Below are 17,007 nucleotides of genomic sequence, written 5' to 3' on the forward strand. Positions count from 1 at the left end.
GTCGACATGCATTTTTTAATTTTTTTAAAAACCACACTATTTCAAAACCGCATAAAAAAAACCCGCATAAAAACAGAATCTACTGTATTTCTTATATTTCTTATATCGTCAACCGTAACGGCTCTATTCTTTGCGTTCGGACGCTGGGAGAGGTTGAATTTTCATGTATCAAACTTTAGACGCGTTTTTCTCAAAACTATATTTTTCGCATTGGAGGTCACGATAACTCGAAAAGTTATTGACCGATCGCCCTGAAATTTTGCACACATCTTTTTTATGATATTACTTTCTATGTGAATTTACAATTCGAAAATTTTTCGAAAAAAAATTTTTTTCGAAGCAAAAATGGTAGGAAAATTCGCCACAAAATTATTATTTTTTAAGCATTTTATTATGCGATTTTTTTTTCATTTATTATTAATTCATATAGAAATTATCACATTAACAAACAAAAAAAAGTTTGGCTTTTTGTATTCAGGTCACTGATGCCGATGCTGCAAAGCCCGCCGATTGAGAAACCCCGCTGCGACCTTCCTGGAAGAATTGACTGTACATCCGCCATTTTAAATTATTAAAATAAAAAAAAAATTGTATATTATTTTAATCTATACATAAACTGTATGCCAATTTAAAAAAAATATATTGGCTTCTTCATTTTTAATAATTTTAATGAAAATCAAGGAAAATATGGCCTTTTACAAGTATCTATCCCATTAACCTATCCATGGCCACTCTTATCATCCCTGAAAAGTGGAAAACAGGAAGAGTGGTCTAGGTACAGTCTGTGGCAGAAGAAAAGAACCGGTTTTTTTATTGTAACTTCAAGATATATTTCTTTCTGCTCTTTGCTGCATAATAGTCCTACTCAAGGGCTACGACGCCCGTGTTAACGCAGGTTAGTGTCGTTCGAAACTTTCCCTAAACGCAACTAAACAAAAATGAGTGAGAAGTACGCGAAGCGTTTCGAGGCGGTATTTTTATGCACGCATTCGAAAAGTTTTGTTGTGATGTGGAATCAGCGGTATAAGGTGTACAAAAATGTTGATGACTTTTCCGAGCGCGGCTTGAAACGAGTGACGGCAAAAAAGCTGGACATATCCTGAAATTTGAAAAGGTCGAGCCAAGGAGCGCCAGGAGATTTGGTGGCTCCTAAAACAATCAGGCTAAAAAGCCCATTGTATTTAAAGCTCTGGAAAGGGGGTAGATAGTCAAGGAGGGAAGGAGAAAAGTATCAGAGAAAGAGATAGGAAAGAATAAAGACAGAGATAGAGATAGTTTTAGTCCTATGAGAATTTTCCAGATTCTTTGGCAAATCTGTAAGTATCTTCAAGTTTTAGACAATAAATATTACTCATTCTCATGGCATCGGACCCCAAAACTCGTAGCCGTGCTCTAGCAAAGGCGGAACACTCACAGAGAAAGTGCTCAGTGCTATCCGCCTCCTCGAAGCATGACAGGCATACCGGGTCCTCGATGATTCCAATGGTGGTCATATGCTGACCCCATGGGTTGTGTCCCGTAATGATGCCGACCATCAACCGAATGTCTTTCCTTCTAAGTTTTAGTAGAAAGTTTGACAGTTTTCTGTTCGGACTTGTCACTAAACACTTTGCAGTTTTGCAGCGTTCTAGACCAGACCATCGCTCTTTATGTAGATGGCCTACATAATCGCTGATCCAATTCATGATCCCTGCGGAACTGATTCCGATTATTGGCTCTGACCCTTGTGGGGCACCGCTGATCCACGGTTGGCCAACTCGTCGGCAATTTCGTTTCTTTGAACAGCGGAGTGTCCCGGAACCCATATAAGTGCAAGCCTGTTTTGTCTTGCGATAGAATTAAGCCTCTTCTTACATTCTTGAACAATCTTTGAGGTTTGATTCCCGTTCTCCAGGGCCTTCAGTGCAGCCTGACTGTCACTGAAAATCACCAATCTGTTTCCCGCTCCATCTCCTCTCGATTATCCATTCGGCTACTTTCAGGATGGCAAAAACTTCTGTTTGGAAAACAGTTGCCCTTTCCCCCATAGCATAGTGATACTTATTACTATCGTTTAAGTACCATCCTGCTCCAGACCCTATTTTATTCTTGGACCCATCGGTAAAGAAAATATCCGTCAAACCTTCCTGAATGCATTCTGGATTGCTCCAATGTTCACGCAATGGAAATCTGACATCAAATTTCCTTCCAAATGAAACTGTGGGTATCAGGTCATCTTTAGGTGCCAAAAACAGTGGATACTGCTCAGATAGCAACTTAAAGATTTCTCTGTGTCTCGAAATTCCGTCTTCGTGCCAGAAACCATATTTATAGAGTCTACACATTGCTTTTATTGCTTCCTGTTGTATCTTAAGATCCAGGGGGAGCAAATCAAGCATAGCATTTAGGGCATCACCAGAGGTTGTACTCATGGCACCTGTGATGCATAAACATAGACTTCTTTGTAGCCTGTATAGTTCCCGGATTGTGGACTTAACCATGCTCCTGGACATATCCTACCGTCACACATCAGCAAAACCACTGCTCCCAGAAGAACGCATTGGGAAACACAAGGCTTGGGCTACCAAAAACATTGAACGCGATTGGAGTAAGGGTGTTTTCTCGGATGAAGCAACTTTCTGGGCTTGGGTTTCACTTAAGCGAACTTGGCCAACACAAGCCATACTAAAATCGCACTGTTAAAAACTCGGTGAAAATGAATGTTTGAGGTTGCTTCTCCGAGCACGGTTTCGGATGTTTTGAACTCTTCACCCAAAATTTGAACGCCGAAAAAATGGTCGAAATTTACAATCGAGGACTTTTGAAGTCGGTAAAAATATATTAAGTATCCAGAAAAAAACAATGATTGGGTCTTGCAAGAGGATAATGGCCCCAAACACCAAAGTCGACTATGCAAGGCCTGGAAACAAGAAAATGGCGTCCCAGTGATGGACTGGCCTTCCCAGCCCCCACACGCCAACCCCATTGAAAATGTGTGAGAAATTATGAAAACGAATCTGGCCGGAAAGCCAGTACACGATTTAAAGCAGCTCGTGCGTCAAGTTGGCAAAATCTGGTCCTCTTTGTCGACAAGCTACGCAGAAAAGCTGGTTCAAAGCATGAAGAAGATGCCGGGCTATACTCGACAACGATGAAGACTACACGGCTTATTAAGTAATTGCGACTCGTAGCTTTGTACATATTTCATGTAAAAAAGTTTTAAATATATATCTTTAATACTTCATAAATAAACGCGGTTCCATTTTTCTGACACAGACTGTAAAAACATTTTATCGGCGGTATCAACATGCTAATGTTACGCCCGAGCGTACTTAACCTATCCCTGGCCAATCTTATCATGAAAAGTGGAAAACACGAAGAGTGGTCTAGGTCAATAGATAGGTAGGTAGAAGTGGCCGTCGGTCTCTAGATCAACTCTCTTAGACACTTGCCGATTCATTGTGATACCACAGCAGCAGTTTATCTGCTACTCCTCGTTAAACCATTTTGTGTTAAGTGCAAACGCACTGATCTGGCTGGCATTAATATCCCGTAGGTCATCAGTACCATTTACAAACGAAGAGCCATGAGCCAAAGTATCCAAACCTAGTGGCCTGCCAGGCGGAACAGTAACAGAGAAGGTGTTTAACGGCCTCTTCTTCCTTCTCATTCTTGCAGCTCTGCAATAGTTGAAATGAAGTACGTTCAGTCTTTGAGTAAGTCGACAGTGTATGTAGGCAGACATTCATCGGGAGTCTCTTACCACCCACTAAACTCTACAACAACAAAAAATTGGTGCATACCTATTGAGTAACCTGTCCATAATAGAGTAGAAGGGATCGAAATGTTCGAGCGTATTAGAAAAAAACTCTATAGTCTAAAAAATACTATAGTTTTAACTTTCGGACGACATTTCTCTGATCTGGGTTCCAGGACATAGAAACATAGAGGGAAATGAAATTGTTGATGAGCTTGCCAGGAAAGGGACTGAATTGATTGGTTATTGTTGTTGTTGTTGTAGCAGTATCTTCGCCCTGTCAGTGTAGTGTAATTACCGGTCGTCTTCGTCTAGGTCATCTAACGGTAGGCCCAGGAAACTGGCAGTTTCGACGGGTTGGGTCCAGAGGGAGAGAGGTGTTAGATGAGTGGGTTTGATGGGGCATGTGAAGAGGTGGTTAGTGTCGTGCGGGGTACCTTCACATGCAGGACATATGTTTAGTATGTCGGGGTCGATTCTGGATAGGTAGGAGTTTAACCTGCTACAATATCCAGAACGTAATTGTGCCAAGATTACGCGGGACTCTCGAGGAAGCTGGAGCTCTTCGTCTGCGATAGGTGGTGGTTGGACTCCGATAACGGCATTCGGGGGCGGGACCTTAGGAAGGTGGTAAGGGTCTCCCGATGAATGTCGTTAATTGCCTGTCTGTATACTGTCTGATCCTGGAGAGGTCTGTCCGTTTTGTCCTGGATCTTGTCCGCGTAATTGAGGAAGTGTCTCCTGATGTGCCTGGGAGGTGGCTCAGGCTCGAGCAGGTGTCTGCATGGGTGAGGCCTACGGTGACACCCAAGCAGAAACTGCTTGCCGAGCATTTTGTTATGCTCCTTGACCGGGAGCATGTGCGCCTCGTCATGTAAATGTTGTAAAGGGGACATCAGGAGACATCCTGTCGCGGTCCTGATGGCAGTATTCTGGCAGGTCTGAAGCTTCGTCCACTGCGTATCACTGGTTCCAGGCGACCAGACAGGCGCGGCGTAGTTCAGAACCGGTCGGCCTATTGCTTTGAAAGTCGACAGCAACATTTCTTTGTCTTTGCCCCAAGTGCTGCCGGCAAGCGACTTGAGGACCTTGTTGCGATTCTGTACTCTCGTTGCAATAGCGGTTGTGTGCGCCGAGAAGGAGAGCAAGCTGTCAAAGGTGACTCCCAAAATTCTGGGGTTGTTCATCGTCTGAATTGATTGGTCTCAGAGGCCTCCTACCCGGTCATCGGCATCCACCTGACAGTTGTTAAAGGGGAACTGCACAAATTATTTCTCAGGAAAGCGCAGAAAAGCTGAAGCTCCATATCTTCAAGTGCTATTTCGAAAACCTTTTGGCCCCCAATACGATATACGAAGGTCTCAGAAAGTTCTTTGGACTCCTCGCCATTCAATTTCCAAACTCGTAACTGTGCTTACCGGTTACTGGACGATCGGCACACACGCGGAGAAGGTATGGTTACCATTTAACCCCCATTGCAGAAGCTGTGGGGACCTTTCAGAGAAAGAGAGGTCTCATAATGGTATCAAAACGGCTCTTTAATACTACTTGAGAAGTGCCAGACCGGCAATTCACCCATTTCACCTACCTACTTTCGGACGACGTCTTCAACCTCGAACCTATTTATACTTTGCAACAAACCAATTTTGTAAATGTCTAACCATCAATTAAATTTCTAACACATTTCGGACGTTACATTGTTGTCTACACAAAAAAAATATTAAAAAGTATAGTCTTTGTTTGCGTTCATTTTTACTCAAATTAAACCTTTATTTTCCACTTTAAACTGTGTATCAATAAGAAGTACGCATTATTTATTCGCTGCAATTATACACATAAAACCATTTCGAACGCAAAGTGATCTTACCGGTTACGAATAAACACATAATTTTTAATATTATATTTGAAGCGAATAATATAAATCAATTCAAATATTATTTACTTTTATTAGAGTCCTATAAATGACATTACTTACATAAAATATAATATATAGGTTATTCTGGTATTTTCATGCAATTTTCATTTTTGCATTAACAAAAAAAAAAAAAAAACAACGAAAAAACTACATACATAACTGTTCCGTTAATGTATACACAACTCACCATAACTTTTCTATTTACTAAACATGAATTTTCTTCAACAAAATCAGTCCATTATAGGTAACTAGTCACAAGCACACAATATAACCTCATTAAATAATTCTTCGTCTCACAACTCCGAAGAAAAATATATTTTTGGGTTTTGTCAGAACTCAATGTCCCTCCCGGTGAAATGAGCTTCGACGTGCTGCTGGAACTGCTCCCACGGCACAGTGTGGTCAAATTTCCTTCCACACAATGGACACAAACGATCAGCAGATTCGATATTACATACGTCCTGTACTTTATCATAATATCCATCTACACCCAAGAAGGTTTCTTCCTCTGTATCATTGGAACAAGAATATACTTCTTCAGATTCATTATAGCCCGGCCATGCTTTTACGCCTTTGTCCTCTGGTTTTTTATTGACTTGCAATACTTCGCTGAGGCTTTCATCCGTTTCAAGGCTTTTGTCAGCAGTTTCTGGTTTCTTTGATTTCTTTGCACAATCTGTGCACGGCTGAAGAGCTGCAAAAGTTAAAACAAAAATGTATGTTAGTTTTCTAGAAATCCATGTGAGTAAAATAAATATACCCAATTTACTCTCAAGCGCAATAAGTGCTTGTTGTTGTTTAATTGCCTCCCGTTGCATTTCTTGTAAGCCTTCCATGCATTTCTTAGCTACAGGATCTAAGTCAGCATCGTCGTTATTGCCTGCCTCATTAGCACCATCGTCAACATTCAGGAAAGCAAACCCTAATTCACTATCTGTGGTTGTTCCATAACCATTTTTGTCTTCGACTACTTCGACGTTTTGCTCGTAGCCACCTAAGGCAACTTCTTCCATGCTTAGTTCGGAGCCATTTGGTATTAGCTTGTGGCGTAAATTAGGATTGGGCGAGTGTTGTGTAAATGTTTTGGAACGTATAAGATTTTGACTGGCACCACCACCATTTTGTGGGCTTGTTTGCAAGTCATCTTGTTCGTCCTCGATTCCCGCTATATATGCCTCCTTTGCGGCGCGCCAATTATTATCTTTGGCTATTTGGGAGAGCCGCGACCAGAGCTTTCGGTTTTCGTTTGAAACCATGTTTATGCTTTCGCTTAATTGTTGCTTTTGACGACTTAACTCCAAAACATGCATACGCAATACCATCAGTTCATTGGCAACGGCAGCTGTGGGACCATTACTGTTCTGTGCTATCGATGTCGTTTTACCTGCCTCAATGCTTTCCCGTAGTTCTTGGTTATCTTGGTCCAATACAGCCAGGCGTCGCTGAAGTACCAGGCAACGCTCCTTCATTGTTTGCAACGCCACACGCAATGCATACTCTGAAGCAAGAGTATTGCCAGAGCTTGGCCCCGACTCCATTGTATTGTGAATACTTTGTTTGTATTTGTAGAGTAGTCTATGCGAACTTTTTCACACCTGCGCTGTTTCTAAATGTAAAAAAACATTCAGAAAATCTTTTGAGACATCATAAATAACAAGTCCCAAGAAAACAATAAATAAAAAACACAAAGTGAAATATTCCCTGTGAATTTCTGAGTAAAAAATAGAAGATGAATGTACAACGAAATGCATTAATTGTAAGCAAATTTTGACAGCTGTAATTGCCTCCTACTTCATTACACCGTAGTTCGCAATAACACATCATTAAGGTGGCTCGTTAATATGTTGCGCTGGAAAAACATGCAATGCATGTCGTTTTGTTATCTGCACCAGGCTGGCAATGACGTATTTTCAATTAATAAATAACCATCACCTAGTTTTAAATTAGCCTTATTTTCAACTAAATTAAAACTAGTTTTAAAAAACTTAAGAGGCAGTGAATATTTAGAGAAAGCTCCTTTGCCGATTAGGACGAGGAAAGTGATAGTGAATGTAGTATTGCATGATTCAATAATAAAAGGTTTGCTCAGTAAGCAGCTTTCTCTTTCTCTCTTGACAAATCGGCTCCCTTAGCAAGACACTGGGTTGCTAGCTCTAGAAATTTTGAGTAAAAGTGGAGGAAAAGTAAAATTTGTAGAAAACACATTTCATTTTCAAAATGGTCTGCTTACGAGCAGCAACTCGCTAAAGAGTTCTCATCGGTATGTTCAGGACTATGGTAGTACGACATAGAATACACATCGCTTAAGTCTGGAACTTAACTTGACGGAACTTATTTCCAATGAGCTCACCTTCCCATGGAGGGATGAAGTGTCCAGAGGTGGCTTAGTAAAGCACAGTACTAGCATGAAAAGGCTTCTCATAAAAAACCATTTACCGGAATCGGTTTAAAACTGTAGAGCCTTCAATTTGTGGAACGTGCGCTACAAATAGGAGAAGGATCTCGGCCAAACACCTAACAGAATTGTACGTGCCAATTATTTATTTTTAACAAAATAGCTTCATAGTTTAAAGTCTTGAATTAAGTGCAATAATTTCTTGTTTTAATATTAGACTTGCCAATTTCCGCTAATAAATTCTATTTGTACCATTATTTACATTCAAATTTTAATTAAAATTAATTTTTTAAATCGTTCACAGTTTGTTTCCATTTAAGTAAGAAAATACTTTTTTGCTAGCATTTTTACCAAAAGGGATTTAATATTTTCCACTTTATGCACCTTCTTAAATGCAACCTTTTGTAAGGGAGTGTCAAAAATCGAATGTCACTAGTGAGCAAACCTTTAATAATTGAATTATGGTAGTATTGTAATAATATTTTTACTTCAGACATTTTTTTATTTTTATTTTATTTGGCACTTATATCCTCTTTGTGTGTTTCCGAGCTCCTCCTTTTATTTGTGGTGTGTGTCTTGTTGTTGTTGCACAAATGGACCTACAGTTTTAAGCCGATTACGAGTGGCAGATCGTTTTTTATGAGGAGCTTTTTTCATGCAGCAATACATTACGATTGTCTGCCGAAGAGCGACCGCTATTGAAAAAATCTTTTTCTATCAATTGGTGTTGGGTTCCCGGGGTTTTGAACCCCTGCACTTCCATAACTAATCCATTCGGTTTCGGCGGCCACCTGAAGGAATGAAGTTAGCAAAAATATTTCAGATATTTATATGTACATAATTCATAATACATTCGCAAATTTATGTACTCTGCTAAAAGCTTCACTTGAAACTGATAATTTAGTTTAAGGGGTTAGGCTCAAAAAGATGATTTTCAATAATTTTGTTTTGCTAGTTAATTGCTTTATTTTACAAAAATAAAAACATAAGATTAATACATCATGTTTCGACTTGACTTAAGCAAAATTTAAAAAAAAATATATTATATATGTATATTAGTAATTGTAAAAGTTTTCGCTGTTTGTGGAACCCGTTTCCCCAGAAGTCGCTTGCGGTGATCATCACAAGCCCTTGCAGATTCATCTAAACTCAATCGGACAAGAGAAATTAGTTTTATAAATAGATAATCTTGTGCCTGATGGAATCTTTTTTTTCTCTAAATTAACAATATGGCGGCCTCAGGGAATAATATTTCAGATTTTCGAGAAAAAAATCGACAATTAATTGTTTAAAACAATTGAAATTTTGAAAAAAAGCTCTTCGATCAGGCACGAGTTTTTTATGTTTTTTAAAAGCAGTATAAGTTTTATTGAAATCTATCAAACGGTTTTTAAGTTACAGTGATCACCAGTTCAAAAACATAGTTTTGATAAAAACGTGTTTAAAGTTTTGCTATCGATTTATGCAGAGTTATACGAATTATTTAATTTCTTACACTGTGTCATCTATTTCTGGGCCCTATAATTAAATAGCTCTTCAGCCGTCAGAGCAGCTTACAAAATATCGATTTGCTGGTTGCCTACGTTCTACATTCTACCATCTACCTGCTGCTAGTTACTTGCTCTCGAACGATCCGGAGCGCCCGAGCGCCCTTTTGTTAAATGTTGAATAACTCGAAAAGTATTTGCCGGATTCAAATTTTCACACAATATTTTTAAGATATTATTACTTTGAGAAAATGCAAAAAAAAATCAAATTTTTTGAAAAAAAGAACAAATTTGTTTCGCATGAATTTTTATCCGTTGTTTTTTTATTATATTAAATTAAATTAAAAAATAATAATAATAAACTGAATTTAAATCAATTTATTAAATTCTAAAGCTCCCTTCTCTTTTCGAAGAAAGTTCGAAGGAATTTAGAAAAAGGCCAGGCTTCAGTAAATTCAAAACTTGTAATAAAAAATCCCTGCGTGTCTTGATCTCCAAGTTGTGGTCGCATCCTCTATCTGCAACTACCATAAATGATATTAAAACAGTCTTTTATTCTAATAAGCATTAAAGAAATTACTATTATTTCCGATTTGCTTAACGCTTTTTAATTTTGTAATATATTTCATACCAAAAAAATTTGCTTTCACGACTAAAGTATCTATGTTGCGACAATATTTTCATTATGGCAGCACAAATGCGTTGCCGTAACGTACACCAATGACCCATTGTGAAATCACTATAATATGGCCCTCCCCCGAACGAATAACACCAGATCATGTATGGCCAAGTAAATTAAAGAACAAATTGTCTTGAGCGGATCCTATGTCTTCCTGTTTTATCTGGTGAACGAGCGAAAAGTAAACACAACTTAAATTTACAGTTGAAAACATTCTTTTTCTATTTTCACTTATTTCTTATTTCATTTCATTCTTAAGTTATTAGGCAAAAGAAGATAACAGGATTCCTCAACTACTGGTCGGACAGTGTTCGGGCATACGCTCAATGACATGCATCTGGAAACATTTACCACTTTCCTAAATGCCAGACCCCTGAATGCCGTAATCGGAGTCCAACCACCACCCAGAGCAGATGAAGTGCTTCAGCTACCCCGAGAGACCCGCGTAACTTGGATACAATTACGTTCTGAGTACTGTAGTAGACTAAACTCCTACCTATCCAGAATTGACCCCAACAAACCCAACATATGCCCAGCACGTGAAGGCACTCCGCACGATACGAATCACCTTTTCACAAGCCCCATCAAACGTATCCACCTAACACCCTTTTTCCACTGGACCGAACCTGTCGAAACAGCAAGTCTCCTGTGCCTACCGTAAGATGAGCTAGATGAAGATCACCGGTAACTACATTGCACTGGCAGGGTTTATATAGCAAACAGAAAGTCTGCGTACACTTTTAAAGGGTTAGGGGTAGTCAGAATTTTCAAAAAATTTGATTTGTTTTGTATTTTCTTTAAGTATAATATCTTAAAAATATTGTGTGAAAATTTGAATCCGACAAATACTTTTCGAGTTATTCAACAATTAAAGAAGGGCGCTCGGGCGCTCCGGAGCTCGATAGCAAAACTTGAAATGCGTTTTTCTCAAAACTATGTTTTTTGAACTCGTGATAACTGTAACTTATAATACGTTCACATATGTACAATATAAGTAGATGATCTGCTTTTTCTGGCTTAACTCCCAATTCGTAATTAAAAAGCAAGACTTCCCATACAAAATTTGTCTCCCATACTTTTTGATACACAACCTTTTTATTCTGTGTAATAGATCATTACTTTTACGAGTGTAATGAAAAATGTCAAAGAAAAACTAGGTATTATTAACTATGCATTCATTTAACAGAAAAAAAACGTGTGTCCTCTTATGACTTATTATAAAATGTAATATCGAATTTCGAATGCGTATTGCTGCCATAATTTTTTGAAACTCCAGTGAACGTCGTTTACGGATTTCCTCCAACTGTTTATTATTAACAGCCAATTGCGCAATTAAATTAACCATTCCTTCTCCTTGTATTTGCTTCATGTCGTTAGTAATAATTAAACAAACCAAAAACACCGAAATGTTCAACCAAAATAATTTCTATGAAGAAAAACCTTTCACAACAGTATTGACAGCTGACTGTCAATTTAGCAAGTAATCTGCCATATGTGAACGGGTAGATTAATTTTGTGGATTTATTGGTAATTAATGCATATGTGAACGTATTTTTACTTGTTATTACATGTTGTCCAAGTATTATTTCTAATATATCTTACAGATGCTCAATAGGATTCAGATGTGATCAAGGTGTTTTGAGTTGTTTTGGTGGGTGTTTTACAAGAGTCAAAGCTTATGGATCTCGGCTGTGCCCCTCGGTTGTTATCTTGTTAGAACCAAGACGTTCTCGATAGCCAAGATTTTCGGTGTTCTATTTCAAATTCCTTTTTGAAATATACAAATTCCACCATTTATCCACTCTCATTCTATATAATTCATCACACAGCCATTCGAAAAATGTTTTAGATGCATTCTGTTGTTTGAAATTTAGGAGATTTTGCTGATTTAATCCCTTTAACATTCAAACCAACGAAACCAAAGAAATAAAAAAACGAATCCGCTGTTCTACTAACACCACCTTATCGCTGTGTTTATTAAACATAACCTAAATCAAATAACGGCAGCTGTTAAATCAGCGGTCAGCTGTTGCGTCCCGGTTTGTATAACTACCAAATTGAGCCAAATATGCTTTGCAATAATAGTTTTAAATTAAATTTCTTTAAATATAGAAGAAAAATCAATGAGAGTGTTGGCATAATTCTTAGCCATCGTCGTTGGAAATGTGAGCAAATATCAGCCATTGAATCAGCGACAAACACGAAATGGAAAGTGTTGTTTTTCGGAACGGATGCGTTTTCGTTGCCTAGTCTCCAATCGCTGCATAAAGACTAGTATGTAATTATTAAGCAGATTTTGCGAAAAATCGTATTAATTATTGTTTCTTCCATGAATAGTTATAATAGTTTGGAAACCAGTGCATTGGGCGTGGTAACTTCCTTTAAAAACCCAGCTAATTGTGTACGCAGTTACGCGGAAAAACACCATCTAGCTGTTCATCGCTGGCCCATAGTGCCGGATGTCTGCCGAGGATATGATTTAGGTGTTGTAGTCTCATTTGGTCATTTGATACCAGAGAAAATAATTAAAGCATTTCCCAAGTAAGTATCCTGGTAGATGGGGGAAATATCTTATGAGTAAGGAGACTTAAACCAAATGAATTTCTGAGGAAAATGCTATTTAAAAGTTTATGGACTCACATTCTGATATATTTAACATTAATTCTACGCTTTATTTGCATCATTCAGTGGCATGATTAACGTTCATGCTAGTCTGCTGCCACGTTGGCGCGGCGCGGCGCCTATTATCTATGCCATAATGCACGGGGATAAGCGTACAGGAGTATCCATAATGAAAATAGAGCCCAAACACTTTGATGTGGGAGATGTAAGTGTGAAGTTGAGTTTTTTTTTTTATAAAAGTCAAAAGCTAAACTATATAATTTTTACATTTAAGATACTAGCGCAGCGTGAAGTTGCCATAAAAGATGACGTTCGAATGCCTGAATTACACAGTCACTTGGCCATAGAAGGTGCGAACTTACTTGTTAATACTATAAAAGGGTTACCCAGCTGCCTAGAATCTGCAAAAGTACAAAATAATGAAAACGCCACTTTTGGTAATTACACGAATCTGCTAATATGTACTATATGTATGTATGTAAATTGTTGCAAATTACGTTTTTTTAGCGCCTAAAATAACGAATGCCATTACGGAAGTGAATTGGTCTCAAATTAGTGCTGAACAACTTCATCGAAGATTTCGCGCGCTCTTTGGTTTTAAACACTTAAACACAAGATTTCAAAACAAGATTGTGCAACTCGTAGACGTTAAGTTACCTGTTTTGCAAGAAACACCTGCATATCTGAACAACGGTGAATGTGGTAAATTTATGTATGATCGCAAAAGGCGTTGTGTGCTGGTGCGATGCGCTGGTGACTCCTATATAGAACTACATCAACTACGTGTCGAGGGGAAAAGGGTTATGACGGCAATGGAATTTAATAATGGATTCCTTAAAGAAATGAAATCCACACAACCGCTTCTGTTCACAAGTAAATAAAGTTCTTTATAACGATTTGAACATTTTCCATTACTTTTAAGAATTTTAACATTAATAGAATTTTGTAGAAATTTTTGTTAATATTTGCCTTGCTTAGCCCAAGTTTGCAGGCTTTACTTCTTTGCTGTCTGCCGGCTGGGCGGTAGTTTTTTGCAGCAAGTTTTTACTGAACCAAACAGGACGTGGCTTTTGCATTTCTACGATGCGTACATTTTTTTCACCAGCCGCATTCGTATATTTCTCAAATTTCTCGCCCTCGTAGAGTACGATGACTTCATGTTCAACGGGTTCTAGTCCCAACTTTTCCTGTATTTTATCTTGCATTAAACGCGTTTCCTGCTCTACCTTTTTGTAACAGTGAGCTGCGATTACAGAGTGAAAGTTAGCATTTTTCGGCAAGTTTGTGTAAATAACTTACGGCATAGTACGCCCAGTTCGTGGTCATGACCGCACTGATTACAGTTACGTAAATTTGTCTTTACGGTCAATGGTTTCCAGTTGTACTCGGGTACTCCAAATTTGCGTTTCAGCCTCTTTTCAATTGTGCGTCGATGCTTCGGCACAGCCCACAAAATACCATCACCCAACAACTCCTTGAGACTAAATTTACCAGATTTTTCGGTGTCTGCGCTGGTTCGTGGCGAGTTCAATTCAAAACTAGGAAAGCCGGCTACAGCCAATTGCGCTGAAAAGGAATGATGTGATTGGATAACCTAGTTGAGCAAGTCTCATGGTAAACTTACTTGGCGGTTGACCTCTGTAACCGAATGACAGCAAGTTTTCAAGACTATTAAGGAAATAACGGAGGCCTAAATAGACGGTTCGTGACATTTTTATTATATTTTCAGAATATTTATGGTAAGAAATTAAAATTTTCGTTCAAAATGAGTTATAAATGAAAAATAGAGTGATAATTTGATCAGCTGTTTGTAGTTTTAATGCAGAGTGTGCTGCGATTCGATGGCGAAACCCAAGTGGAAATATAGCATAGTGTTTGAATGAAGTGGATAGGTTATGAACGACTATGTACACAACACTCGCAGAATGTTAGTGTACGACGGAATGTTGGACGTTCTCTGCAACCAGAGAATGTTAATGGAACATGAACCTCGGTATGAATCTACAAATTAGTACTCGAAAAAAGCTCATTTAACATTTGCACCTTCTCATCCATTAACATTCTCTGCAGCAACTCTATTCTCTGGAATAATAACAAGTAAAGTTATATTAACAGTATAAAAAACTTAACATACGCCTGAAAAAAACAAGAATTTATAGAAACAGGTAACACTCATGCAAAGCCGTGGAGGTTCGTTCCAAAATTATCTGTTAATTAAAAGCCAGTCTAATACTTAACAAATGTTTATGCACACATATTAAAACAATATAAAACAATTAAATAATTGAGAGAAGCTACAAATGTAAATTTTAAAATCTATATAAAATCTATTCTTAGTTACCATTGAAGTATTTCACTAACTCTTTTCTTTGGTCCTGACATGTAGATGGCGCTCTCTGCAGCGGCAACTGGTGGCAACACCGATCAGCTGTTTCTACATATGGTCTAGCGGATTGTAAAAGATAAAATAAAAAAAGCACAAGTTACGTCAAGATCAATCCCAATTTGTGGTTTTAGCCAGTTGAATAATCGAAAAAAGACTAATTTATTAATAATATCACAGTTTATTTCACAGTTAAATGTAGTTAGTACGTCAATGAAATGTGGTAATGGCTTAGTGGTGTCAGTCAAGTTTGGTTGAACATAAAGTGGCGGTGCAATAAAAGTTCTGCATCTGTAAAGCGGTGTGTGCTCAACCGGTCCAAGGTGTATAACGCTTCCTAACTTCCGCATGTGGCAGTAGCTTCGCTCAGATTTGAACCAAGTTCAAAACATTTTTGGTTAACTGCAACGCTTCATATTCACCACGTCGTGCGCGGCCTTAACCACACTACTACCAACACAGGCTTGAGATCTACATACATAGATGATATTATGGCTCGTACGAGTTCACCACAGCGCAGCCGCGAACTATCCACAACGTAGCTGATTGAGCCAAGTGAACGAGTTTCCATTGCCGCTGCTGCAGTTTCTTAAGCTCTCTTTCGACCTGCCTTACTACTTGGCAGCCGTCACATTGTAATAAGCTGCGTGAGCCACCGACGCTGTCAGCGACAACAGACACTTTGTTGGAGCTGCTGGAGTCAGACGCAAGTAATCGTCGTTCCGTGGTCGTCTTTAACGTATTTCAATTACTAAGTCACTGTGCGTGTGCAGCAAATTTCATATTATGTGCAATAGAGTTTACAAGTGATAATCGATGCTAAATAAAAAGGAAATTATTTTCTAAATAATATTTGATTTCGCGTGCATTTACGAGTTATCAACAAAAATTAAAAAAAAAAAAACAACGAAAACATAAGCTAGTGACATGTGTCCTTATATGAATAATTAAAAAAAGTTTAACCTATAAAGGACCTCCTATTGGCCAGCGGGCGACCTTAAACAATCCATAAAAAGTCCCATAAAAATAAAAGTAAAAGGTGTATACCAATGAAGGGCATAGAAATTATTTTATAAACCCGTTGAACACATCCTACGAGTATAATAAATAATATAAGCAAAATACAAAAAAATTATAAAAATAAAAACGCCTAGGAAAGTGTTACATCCGAATCTTTGCATATATTTAAACTTGAAGCAATACATTTGTACGAAAATGGCCTGTTTAAGCACTTCCGGTCGTCGAGGACTTAACGTTGTCGTCGGTACTCGAAACCACCAAACTCAAAAATATCTTTGCCAATTATTTTTGCAACAAAAAATCAACAGATCGTTTTGCTCAAGCGCAGCCATCGCTACCGCGTTGCTTGGGAAAAGCGCTACAGGCCACATGTCCTCGCTGTTGCCACAGCGCAAGTTTCATGGAGTGGGTGTGGTAATGCAACGTAACACCGCCATGACAGCAGGACAGGATTATTTTGCCAATTTGGTAAGTTGATGGAATGGAATTAAACGGAATTAATTAAAATTATCTTAATATCACAAATTAAATTAACATTAACAAAAAGTGTAAAATTTTAAACGAAGGAACTTATAAATAAATTTTTTTTTTTAAACATAAAGTTAGGTTTTAATATTTTTGTCAATGTTTTTAGTGTATATTTACATACATATTTGAAAAAAAGTAAACGAATTAATTAAAACTTTCTCTATTTGAGCTTCTCGATATTTTGGGCAATAAATGAAATGAAAATGAAATAAATTTATTTAACTATTTCCATGTAAAAATTA

The 17,007-nt window shown here is 38.0% G+C and overlaps 4 protein-coding genes across 5 annotated transcripts in view; 2 read left to right on the forward strand and 2 right to left on the reverse strand.

Annotated features, from left to right (window-relative positions):
- Positions 1 to 5,481: 5,481 nt before the first annotated feature.
- On the reverse strand, positions 5,482 to 7,399 carry LOC128860605 (protein spindle-F). The gene is made up of 2 exons (XM_054098231.1): positions 6,412 to 7,399; positions 5,482 to 6,345 (listed from the first exon to the last, which is right to left on the reverse strand). Exons 1-2 carry the CDS (start codon positions 7,187 to 7,189, stop codon positions 5,981 to 5,983), a joined length of 1,143 nt encoding a protein of 380 aa, XP_053954206.1. The 5' UTR covers positions 7,190 to 7,399; the 3' UTR covers positions 5,482 to 5,980.
- A 4,696-nt stretch (positions 7,400 to 12,095) lies between these two features.
- LOC128860612 (methionyl-tRNA formyltransferase, mitochondrial) lies at positions 12,096 to 13,748 on the forward strand. The gene is made up of 5 exons (XM_054098242.1): positions 12,096 to 12,486; positions 12,550 to 12,753; positions 12,901 to 13,039; positions 13,109 to 13,271; positions 13,342 to 13,748. Exons 1-5 carry the CDS (start codon positions 12,281 to 12,283, stop codon positions 13,713 to 13,715), a joined length of 1,086 nt encoding a protein of 361 aa, XP_053954217.1. The 5' UTR covers positions 12,096 to 12,280; the 3' UTR covers positions 13,716 to 13,748.
- On the reverse strand, positions 13,696 to 14,668 carry LOC128860618 (39S ribosomal protein L32, mitochondrial). The gene is made up of 3 exons (XM_054098254.1): positions 14,459 to 14,668; positions 14,134 to 14,400; positions 13,696 to 14,077 (listed from the first exon to the last, which is right to left on the reverse strand). Exons 1-3 carry the CDS (start codon positions 14,544 to 14,546, stop codon positions 13,809 to 13,811), a joined length of 624 nt encoding a protein of 207 aa, XP_053954229.1. The 5' UTR covers positions 14,547 to 14,668; the 3' UTR covers positions 13,696 to 13,808.
- Positions 14,669 to 15,286: 618 nt separating this feature from the next.
- The window catches only part of LOC128855938 (all trans-polyprenyl-diphosphate synthase PDSS1), a 157,418-nt gene continuing 155,697 nt past the window's right edge, over positions 15,287 to 17,007 (forward strand). For both annotated transcript variants that reach the window (XM_054091195.1, XM_054091194.1), the window contains exon 1: positions 15,287 to 16,705. In XM_054091195.1, coding sequence (XP_053947170.1) covers positions 16,433 to 16,705 — 273 coding nt within the window. In that variant the 5' untranslated portion in view covers positions 15,287 to 16,432. The remainder of the gene's footprint in view (positions 16,706 to 17,007) is intronic.

The sequence above is a fragment of the Anastrepha ludens genome, chromosome 2, assembly GCF_028408465.1.
Source record: "Anastrepha ludens isolate Willacy chromosome 2, idAnaLude1.1, whole genome shotgun sequence".
Classification (NCBI taxonomy): domain Eukaryota; kingdom Metazoa; phylum Arthropoda; class Insecta; order Diptera; family Tephritidae; genus Anastrepha; species Anastrepha ludens.